This window comes from Pinus tabuliformis, chromosome 7 (assembly GCF_031772625.1).
Source record: "Pinus tabuliformis cultivar Carrire ecotype Pingquan chromosome 7, CPIR1, whole genome shotgun sequence".
Classification (NCBI taxonomy): domain Eukaryota; kingdom Viridiplantae; phylum Streptophyta; class Pinopsida; order Pinales; family Pinaceae; genus Pinus; species Pinus tabuliformis.
This window is the reverse complement of record NC_142293.1, coordinates 1616569972-1616581910: the sequence shown is the minus strand read 5'-3', so window position 1 is coordinate 1616581910 and position 11939 is coordinate 1616569972. Positions and strand designations below refer to the sequence as shown.

Genomic DNA, 11939 nt, shown 5'->3' with positions numbered 1-11939 from the left:
AAATGCCAGGTTGGTTGGCTGGTGTTCTGTAATGTTAGCCTCAGTGGCCAGGTTGGCAAAATTTCCATCCATTTTGGTAGATAGGCTTTTTGTTGTTTTTCTGGCATTCATGGCTAGCTTGGTTTTTTTGAGGGACTGGTGGATTTTATCAGTATACTTGGTTGTGGCTGATTGAGTTGAAGATAAATTTTGGTAATCCTGGCTGTAGTAAACCTTCCCAACGTTTTTTGTTTAGTCCAGTGAACGGGTTTCTAAGATGACGGGGTTGGTAGTCTTTTCTTTAGATCTCAACATTTCATATGCAAGGCAGATACTGAGTGGCCTCTACTAGGTAGACATCTTTTTATGAGGTAGAAAGTTGTATGTAAGTTATTTTGTTGATATTAATAAAGGCACCTGAAGATGATCAGCTATGGTAAAGTGTCATAAGGCCTTTCATGAGTGGGGAACTGTTTACTTACGAAAATGGTCTCAAGCTGGCATAGCTATTATCTTTATTGACAAATCCGTTGAAGTTGTCTGTATTATTTTTTCTTTCACAGTAAACTGTCTTTTGGTATTTCAAATGTTTGTGACATATTCAGATTAACTGAAAATTTTGTGACAATTTCATGCAGATGTTGTAGAAACCCTGGTCAATAGTGGAAAACAAATTGAGTCAGTCAACTTTGCTCATGCATTTGGGCTGAGAGAGAAGTTTGCACCTGTTCCTTTGTTGAAAACAAATTGAGGCAGTCAACTTTGCTCATGCATTTGGGCTGACAGAGAAGTTTGCACCTGTTCCTTTGTTGAAGGAATATCTGAAAGATGCTAAGAAAGCTTCTCAGGCAAGTTTAAAAAGCGGGAATAACTCTACTGTTGCACAAGTACGATTGTATTACTATTATACAAAATGTCTTGTTATGTGATGATCATTTTGGCTTAGTATTGTTGGTTATATCGGAAGTTCCTTTTTTGACCGATATTTTTATTTGCTGCTACAGAATGAAGTAAATACAAAAGAGCTTTCTGCTTACAGAGCTGTTATAAAGTGCATTGAGGAGCACAAACTTGAATCGCAGTTCTCACCAGATCCTCTTCAAAAGCGTGAAGCTCAGCTAGAGAAAGCTAAGGCTGACAGAAAAAGGTCTGCAGGTGCTGTTAAGTCTCAACCTAAGGGTCCTCGTGCTAATGGAGGAAATGTTGGTGTATATATGCCTCCGTTAAGTGCAGATGAAAGAACTCCGACTCTTTATGCTTCTTCCAATGGTGCAGACAGAAGCTTTTATAGGTATTTTGATAGAGTACAATATTCTGGTGCAGCTCCAGGTGTTACATCCTACAACCTACAGGGCCAAAATGCATATGACAGATCAAACCAAGGATTATATGGAGCAGGCTATGGTGTTGGAAATAGGACTCCAGTCTCGCTCTCAAGGCCATATATGTATCCATCAGATAACATGGGGCCTTCATTGTTGGGTTCCGATTCTTACAATTCCTCTACTAATTATAGCAACTATCACTTTGGCAGTAGACTGCCTGCCCCTCCTCCAGCTTATCAGTCTTCTTTTATACATTAGGTAGGTACGGTGCTTATCTTACCGTGGTCAAGCAAGTTCTGATCTTATCAGGCCCCATAAAACCTTTTCTATTGGATGTGGCTGGTAGTAAGCACTTAGCTTTGAAGAGGTTTTTTGACTTTGTTTATGTAAATCTAAAAGATTGGCAAAGTTCATTTGGCAGCTTTTCACAATTTTCAGTGGTGTTTTCTTCTATTAAGGAATCTTCTATTAAGGAATTTTATTTTTGTATGGTATTGAGTGCTTCATCACTTTCCCAGGTTACTATATATTGTAGTGTTTACAGTTCAAAGATGATTCTATGCATAATTTTGGTATTTTTTATTTGTTTGACAAATCAGAGAGGATCAATATGTCTCTTTGTGGAAGATTAAAATTTGGTGAATAATATATCATTTGTGATCTTGTTCGGAGCTCATAACACAAGACTTTCAATTGCATTGTATGCCGAGGGTTGGTCTTGTGCTGAATATGATTTAATTGTCCACTTGCACGTTACCTCATTGGTACCTGTTTACTCTACGCCTATGAAGCGAATCAGATTTTATTTTGATTAGTCCAATTGTAAGGCTATTTTTGAAACTGGACCCTGCCCCTCTTAAGCTGGACCCTGCCCCTCTTAAGCTGCTGCATGATTTAAATCCCCCTTTTTGAGCAGAAATATTTAAATCCCCCTTTTTGAGCAGAAATGATTTGTAGTGCTAGTGGTATAGTTGTTATACCCTGCATTAATATTTTTGTGTTCTCTGTAACGAGGAAAACGCACATTGGAGTTATATGTCCCATCTAGAACTAGCAATTGTCTCAAAAGGTACAAAGAGAGGCCGATAGGATTATTAAATTAGAATTGTTGAATTTCTCTAGAAGAGATGTTGGTTCAAGCCTACAAGGAGCAAAGAGATTTGATGTTTGGAGTTCTATGCTTTTTAGACACCATATTTCTTTAAATACAACTTAATTTTAGAAAAAGTTCAACCGCAATGCAGTTCTGCCATGCAAACATACACTTAAATCGCTATTGGGCTTATGATATTGACAAATTCAAAGTAAACTGGTATACAAGAGAATGTACCAAGCTAAACCACAAGTTACACATCTTCAGACCTAAAAAAGTACATAAAAATGGTTTGGCATATCAATAGCGATATCATAATTGCTTTTCCTTCCACATACATACAATTGCTCCAAAGGCAAGGACAAGAAAATTTTTCAGCTCTAGTGAGCACCAGTGGGTCACCAAAACGAGTGACCACTAATGGCTTTCACATTTATACAAGGAATTGGCAAGGGACTTTACATGGACTCCACTCAACTTCAGACGCAGCTTCAGCCAATATGGAGAGTGATTGAAATTGAACATAGCTAAGTAGTGGCATTGGCTCACAGTAATACACCAAGTATAAAATATTTAAGCTTTTACAGAAGCAAGGAGTAAGAAAAATTATGAAGCTCAGAGAAGTAGATTTAAATCAATCAAAGCTTGTTGAATGGCTATAATGTCCATAGAAATAATCTTCCAATGTTCTGCTCTCATGTACAAGATTTACACTTTGATCTGGACTACTGTTTGATACCAAATCATCATCAACTCCAAGCATTGCAAGTGATAGATGAGTTTGGATGTCACAACTCCCAGAGTTTTCTCTGGACTCATCCTCAATCAATTCATCAAATTCCATGGACATTGTCAATTACCTCTTGGTCCAATAAGGTAGGTCATCTCCTTCTCCTCGTAGTAATTTCAAAGTCTGCAATAATAAGTTACAGACAAACAATGAGGAAGAATAAGTTCACGTTCTTACATTAACATTTATCCATTGTTTGAAATTTCACAAATTCAGTTTAATGCAAAGGTAAGCCACTTTATTTGGGGAAACCAAAGCTTTCAATTCAAATCTTGCAATCCAGATTTCAGCTAGGATAGTGATTCTCAGGAAAGCTATATACTCTCTTGATATTGGAGCGAAAGCAGATATGCTGGCTCTTAGGCATATGTTTTCGGGTATACAATGGTTAATTTCAGCCACCGTGAGGATGTATGCAGACCATTTGAATTTATGCTTCAACAAAATGGTCACATCCATTTACCTAAATGAGTATGTATGCACACTGTTTGAACTTACACCTCAACCAAATAAATGCGAAAATCGATTTATGGAAACAAATCGATGCACATATTGGTTTTGTATTGCTTGAATTGTTAGTGTAAATTGGGAAATGAATTATTTTATGTGGAAGATTAATTTGACTTGAGAAATAGCAAAAAAAATTGCGTGTATGAATTATTAAATTCTGTTTTCGAAGTGTTTTGCAGAGTTCAGTGGATTTTCTGTCATGCAAATCCATTTGGTATGGGTTGTGTGAGTGCCTGTGTAGTTACATTCTTCATTTACTTTCTATATATTTGGCAGCTGGAAAATATATTTTGAAGCAAAATGAATTGGCTTGAGCTTGCTAGTTAATATGAATATTTCAGCCATATTAAACGCGTTACAAGTGAGGAACGCGTTTTAGTCAAGCTATTTGGCATGCTTAAAAGAAACCAACAATGGCGACTGACCTCATTTTCAGTTGATTTGAAAATTAGTTGACTGGTAATGCTAGCTAAATATAGTTTCTCATTAATGGAGTGTTCTACCAAAAAAATCGTCCTCATTATTTTATTGTCGCGTACTGAATTAATGATGGAATTGAATGGAACCGTTTTAATGGCCGTTAAATGAACCTTTGCTTGTATTCATTCTACTGCATTACCCCGTGTTCGTATAAATTTCTCAGCCTAGATTTTTGGAGAAATTCCTGAAACAAGTTTGTTTCTGTTTGCTTTGTCGGTGTTAAGTTTTTGCTGATTAACTCTAGTTTTGCCTAAGGTACAATGTATGCTCATTATGTTGATTGTGAACTTTAAAATGGTACCCATAATGGGTTCAATGGCGGTGTGAAAACCCTTGTGAAGCACACGCTTAAACGAAGCAATTTGCCTTTGTTTGATGTTGTGCACAAAGTGTTTGACGAAATACCTATACTATAATTTGGGCTAAGGCACTGCAATGCATCAAATATCGCTTTTCCCGTTTGAAATCACCACTGTACACAACAGAATTTTGTGTTGCATCTGCCGCGCATACATTTCTATAATACCCAATCCCAGATGGGTAAACAATTACCTATTTTCACAAAAGAAAAAATAGGCTATCTTTCATTATAATAAGAAAAAATAGTTACAATATTCACCCTTCTGAAATCCAAAATGACACAGTACTACAACTGCTGCTCTATGGATAGAGCTGTAATCTGCTTAAGGCTGGGCTTACATGATAAATTTGGGTTTACATTAGCAAAATCTCAATTTTGATAAAAGAAAGACAGAATTACAAAACCTCTCAACTCAATAAAAAACCCGATGAACATCTTTCCTTGTTTATTTCAGCGATGATGATACTCTGTCTCTGCTTTAGAAGGGCAGACAGACAATGCAGTGTATACCATTATATTTGAAACATCCAGAGCTACAAATGGATCCATTAACAAAATAATTGTAGCTTATTTCGCCAGCATGATAGATCTGCCACGTTTCGATAGTAGATCAGCCACCATATTCTGCTCTCTGTAAATGTGGGAGAATGTGATGTGCTTGAAGGACTTCGCCAGATCTCTAATATAGCACATCCAATGGGTAAACAATCACTTACTCTTTCCCAATGGAAGTATATCGTTTTAGAAATGAGTTAGAATTCAAATATTGGCTTAATGAATTCTCATGGTTTTATCCTTTCATTCCGCCATGCAAAAATAAAATTCCTGTAAACTTCTTGCCATGGGGTTGTTTCTTGCATGTGAAAATGCACTGTTTATTGAAAATACAACTGGAATACATTAATGGAAGTAACGAGACCAATGGGAATTTTTAAAGAGATGATACAATACAAAAATCATTGGTGAAAATGCAATTGCCTTTACATCTACTTGTTCACATTGCTGTACAAAATGTAAATAGTTCAAATTTGACGATACACAGGGAATGGATTAGTTACTCTTTTCCTATAAAAGTAGAAGCTTTGTTTTTGAAATATTGGCTTAAAGAATTCTCATTATTTTATTCTTTGATTCCGCCCTGCAAAAAAACTCTTTCCTGTAAATTTCTTGCGACAATAGGCAATTTCTTGTGTGCGATAATAGACTGTTTCTTGTAGGTCCTGCTGTGTTGCAGTAATTGAGTATCAAGACCGAAGGAAAATTTTGAAAAGATAGTACAATATAGAATGGTGAGTACAATAATACGATATCTACCTTACAAATTTGAGCCCGGAAAACCACTGATCCGCTGCAGGGGATTAATGATCTGCTGCGCCTCTGCCTGCGAAATACCAACTGCATAACCTGAAAATATGAAGAAAACCCTTGTTCATGCAGCAAAATATTATCGATAGAATAAATTAAGTCGGTTGACGGTTCGTAAGGAAGATAGTGGACAGTTATTGCAGGATCGAACGAACAGTCGCAGTTATTGCAGGATCGAACGAACAGTTGCGGCTGGCCTTGCTCAATTCAAATCAACGGATAAGGATTACCTAATCGTCTAACACCAAAATCCAATGGCACATATTTTGACACGAAAGCAATTTGGGGAGTTAATCTCAGAGGGAAACGCCTTACTGCGTAATAAATTAACCATTCCTATATAGTTAACACTAACTATTAATATGGCATTGATTTAACCCATTATAAATATTTGATTTAAAAGTTAATACTATTATTTAATAATACCTATTTATAAAATCCACCTAATTAATGCTCACATATTATTTATAATTGTATGTATTATAAATAATTAATATCCATGTAGTAATAATTTTTAAATAATACCCCCTAACACCTATGTCCTTAGGGTTATTTTAATTTTTTTAAATATTTAAAATAAAATTATTAATTCTTATTATTTCCAATTTAATAAGGGAACAAAAGTTGGTTATAAATTTATCTAATCAATCAATAAAATCATAGATATTTTTAACAAAATTAATAATCTATTTGTACATCTATTTCTTAATTAAAATTGGATGTTAGGACTCATCAGCTTTAGGGTTGCAACTTTACTTTGATACCATATATAACAACTCCAATTTAAGATATACAAATGATTACATCAAATTATATGATTAATAATCAACACACAACTATTCCTCTAATTAATATAGAATTTTCAAAAACACGAGCAAATACGACTTACCTATGGTGATGATATGATTTCGGAGTTGAATGTTATTGGGATCCCACTAACTGCAACAAAGTTTTGGGACGACTCTCCACCCAACCGTATGCTCAGCTGGATATAACCTTTCTACAGTTGGCCATCCCCGAGATGATATGATTTCGGAGTTGAATGTTATTAGAATCCCGCTAACTGCAACAAAGTTTTGAGGACGACTCTCCACCCAACCGTATGCTCAGCTGCACATAACCTTTCTACAGTTGGCCACTCCCGAGTCCTCAATCAACGTATTACTGCTAGGGAATCTTTTGTCTCACAACAGTTTTCTCCCAAGAGAATGGATGAAGGAATGATAAATCTCATCTTCCTCATCGTCTATTAAATAGACAAAACAATAGAAATGAGTCTGCATACACACATTCCATGTGTCAACATGCAACTTTTATTTATTTATTTTAAGTTTTACTTAATTTAATATTTCTCTTAATTTAATTCTTTATTATTTAATTCTTTTTTACTTAACTTATTTTTAATATTTTTATAGTTCTCTTAGTTTAACTCTTTCTTATTTTATTTTATTTTTTTTGGTTAACTTTACTTAGTTTTACCATTTTTATAGTCTACTTTTATATATATTTATTTGAAACTCCATTATTATTATTTACTATTTTATTTATTTCTTATTATTATATTATTTTCCTTATTTATTATTTATTTACTATTATTATCTTTTCTTTTGTTTTAATTATTATTTATTTACCATTATTATCTTTGATTTATTATTTATCATTTATTTGCTTGTATTTTAATATTACATTATATTATTTATTATTTTTATTATTATTAGGAGACATTACAATTGAGTATATTAAATTAGTCCGATTGAGATGATTCCTCATATTTCGAGAGAATTATCCTTCGATTTTTTAAAAGAAATTATAGTATAAATGCGTGTTTATGAATCAATGAAACATGATATTCCAATTTAATTATTTTCTAAATTGATCATCTTATTGGTTAATTATCTTAGTGTCTTGTTGTTCCCTCTGATTTGGTCAAAAAGTTCTATTTGTGAATGGTCTTCCCAAATATTTAAGCACTCCTCTCAATTTACGACTTTCCTTTGACTTAGCATGTAATTGATATATATTATTGTTAATGCCCTCATCAAATTTGGAATTGCATATAGACTTACTAATGTTATGGGTAAATTGCTTATAACATATTTATATTTCTTATCATCCAAATAAATTGCACCACGTTGATCTTCTTAAGAGATGTCCAACCCTATATCTACATGATGAATAGTGAGAAGATATGAATAAAAATAGATGAAGCAAGATTCACTTACAATGTGCTTCTATGAAGGTTCCCAACAAACTATGTGTCTAGTAAACATGGCAATTATGTCTGTAAGAGTTACTGTCATTTAACATTGGAAAAAGAATTAGACAAATAAATGAGTTTTGAATATATTTACACATGGAATTCAATAAAAAAACATGAAATGGCAATTATGTCTGTAAGAGTTACTCTCATTTAACATTGGAAAAAGAATTAGACAAATAAATGAGTTCTGAATATATCTACACATGGAATTCAATAAAAAAAACATGAAATGGAAAGGAGCTCTCGAAATTATACAAAGAGGTTAGAAATATTCAATACATTTAAAACATAATTAAGATGAACATTATTCACCTTGTTAAACAACATTAAATATCATGTGAGGGTGGATGAATATTCTCATCAAATTATGACCATTAATAATTTGATGATATATAACTACCCACCTTCCAATAACTTTCATTGCTGCATAGTAAAGCCGATATTAATCAAATGTTGTATAGTTAACATCTAAAAAAATAACAAATGGAGAAAAAAATGAGTTATAAAATTGAATCTCTCACATTCAAAACAAGTATGTTTGTAAGAATGATAGAAAACGGACAAATAGATAAATGGAGAAAAAACATGAAACTGAATTTTAGAAATTCAAACATAAAAGACCAAAAATGTCTAAGATATTTAATATTTAATACTCATATTATTCCATTTATTATGCAACATTCAAATATAAAAAAATAAAAATGTTAAATAATTAAAAAAAAACTTTAAAATGGAAAAATACCATAAATTTAAATATAAATAATTCAAAAATATTTAATATATTTAATATTTACTACAAACATTATTCACCCCATATTTAATATTTACTACAGACATTATTCACCCTATTATGCACCCTATTATGCAGCGTTCAAACTTAAAGAAGTGTCTAGCCATTTAAAAAATATGAAACAAAAAGGACTTCAGAAATTCAAATCTAAAGAAGTTATTAACTCTATATTTAATATTTACTACAAACATTATTCACCCTATATTTAATATTTACTATCATGTTTGTATTGAGGAGGCTAGTGTTATTGCTAGAGTTTCCTAGTTCCATCATCACAAATTTAGGGAAGCTCTTGAGATTGAAAAGAGGCCGAGCAATCTCAATAGAGAGGATGGCTGGAAAATCAATACGTGTTGGGTCCCAGCACTCTCTTCCTAGTCGTTTTTTCCGCCCCCCTCCTCATTGTTTTTTTTGGCTCCTCTAATTTATTTATTTATTTTATTTTTTAGACATTATTAAATTAATTTAACATATACAATTATTTTTCTGATATTTTTAGAATATTAGTACTTTTTATAACCAACTTCGTTCTTAATTAATTAATTATTTTTTTGGCTCCTCTAATTTATTTATTTATTTTATTTTTTAGACATTATTAAATTAATTTAACATATACAATTATTTTTCTGATATTTTTAGAATATTAGTACTTTTTATAACCAATTTCGTTCTTAATTAATTAATTTTTTTTGATAAGTTATTTATTTTTTTTATTTTTTTGGATAAGTTAGTTATTTATTTATTTTTATTTTTATTATTATTATTATTATTTTTGAATAAGTTAGTTATTTATTATTATTATTTATTTTTTTGGGTTAATTTAACATTTAGATATTTAATTTAACTTAATATTATTTTCTCATTCTAATATGTATTTATTAATTCTAACTAGTTATTATCTTAACATTCTATTAATATTACTTTATATATTTATGTATCGACAAATGGTATTTCATGTGATTTATGCCAAAAAATCTCTTATAAACATGATATAGATCACAGAAGCCTCAATTCTACAATTATTCACCCTATTATGCAGCATTCAAACATAAAGAAATGTCCAATGATTAAAAAAATACGAAACAGAAAGGACTTTAGAAATTCAATGTAAAGAGGTCAGAAGTGTCTAGTATATTCTAATGCTTAATGCTAACATTATTCACATTATTAGTATATTTAATATTTAATGTTAACACTATTCACATTATTTGTATATTTAATATTTAATGTTAACACTATTCTCATTATTTAGCCGTATTGAATGTTGTGAGAGGGTGAATGGTTTTCCAGCATTAGAGTGAATTCTTCACATAGTTGTCTATGGACGACATGAATTTCTGGATGGTTAAAAGTGGCTGGAATCCAGACAATTTTTTTTCAAAAAATCTTGTAGATGCAGTATTTGAATCATGTTTTTGATGGTGCAAATGTATTCAGCACCATCAAAAACGTCTATGGAACCTAAAATTATGAATTTTGATAGCTTTTACTTAGATCTACAAAAATCCTACCCAGATTTTTTAAAAAATATGGCCATAATTTCCATAACTTTCAAGGCAAAAAACATAATTTTTAGACTACAACATTCTTCACATTCAAAACAATCGGCTAGTCTAACAAGGTGCGCTGAAAGTTATGGAAATTGCGGTTATATTTAGAGAAAATCCAGCAAAATTTTTTGTAAATCCAAGTTATAGTTGTTAAATTTCAAAATTTTAGGTGTCCTAGACGTTTTTGATGGTGCTGAATCCATTTCCACCATCAAACACTGCCTTTACAGGATTTTTTAAAAAAATTTTATGGGGATTCTGATCACTTTTGACCATCCTAGCAATTCCTCATAGTCTTTAGACGACCCCTCATTCAACGACTCCCAAAACAATTAAGAGTTAATCCGATCAGACACTGGAAAAGAGGCAGCAAACAGACAAATGCATTGAGTAATGAAAATATCTCTGCGCAGAATCCAGTAAAACAAACAGGAAAATAAAGGACTCCAGAAAATTCGGACCTCACGAGGTCACACGTGTCCAGTACCCAATAAGATAATTAGAGTGAGTCCCTCGCATTAAAAACGGCAAAAAGATAATTAGAGCGTCCCTCGCATTAAAAACTGTTGAACCCCATACATTAAAAGCAAAGATTTACGGGAAGAATGTAGGTTCTCTCTGGTTAGTCAGAAAAAATACGAGAAAAGTTGATGGAAAGAAATTGGACGACCTGCCATGGATTCGAATGCTGAAGTGTGGCATTCTCTCCATCTGGCTGAGAACTGTGCAAGGCTTATTGAAATGAAAAAGTACAAGGTAATACACATTACAGAAGCAAGAAGTGTAAGTTGACAAATAATAAAGAAAGCTTTTTTCAGAGTTAATAATAAAGAAAGCTTATATTATACACTTTTCGAGAAATAAAAACTTATACGTAAGGATGTGCCTCGTTGCTTTTAAAAGTTAAATTAATCATTATGTTTTTAACTTTAACTTTAATTCTGGAGAGTGTCTTATAAAGATAGTCTTCCCAAAGTTTGTGGAGGATTGTTCGTTATGTTTTAGACGGGAAGGTCTTAAAGATACTTACTAACATGTCTGTGCGGAAAAGAATAAATTCCGTAATTTTAAGAATTTTACATAGTCGTAAAGATGTTCTTCCTGCAGGGAAAATTGCACTGTTATGATCTTACGAATGCTACCGAAAAAGTCATCGACATTTGTTTTTAGAATTTGTAAAAAAAAATAAAGCTAAATTGTATTATTTAAGTTGATAGGTGTTTTTTTTAATTTAAATATTTATTTTATAGACATAATGTAATGCCCTTAGTTAATCGTTACTGTTTAAATTAAAGGCAGTAAATTTAACTGTTGACTATGGTTATGTTTGGTGAAACTGAGTAACTATTATTGTTGTTACTGTTTTAATTAATTATGTTGATAAATTGTTATTGGTTGCCATTAAGTGTGGTTGGAAGAAAAACAACTGATAATGG

General features: G+C 32.1%; 1 protein-coding gene and 1 long non-coding RNA gene across 2 annotated transcripts; one reads left to right on the top strand and one right to left on the bottom strand.

Annotated features, from left to right (window-relative positions):
- The first annotated feature begins 2 nt into the window (after positions 1-2).
- On the top strand, positions 3-1562 carry LOC149254407 (FRIGIDA-like protein 4a). Its single transcript, XM_089454772.1, has 3 exons — positions 3-9; positions 766-866; positions 984-1562. The coding sequence occupies exons 1-3, from the start codon at positions 3-5 to the stop codon at positions 1560-1562; spliced, it is 687 nt and encodes a 228-aa protein (XP_089310898.1).
- A 3392-nt stretch (positions 1563-4954) lies between these two features.
- On the bottom strand, positions 4955-6219 carry LOC149254406 (uncharacterized). The gene is made up of 2 exons (XR_016266290.1): positions 5853-6219; positions 4955-5217 (listed from the first exon to the last, which is right to left on the bottom strand). It is a non-coding gene; the product is annotated as an uncharacterized LOC149254406 (long non-coding RNA).
- Positions 6220-11939: the final 5720 nt, after the last annotated feature.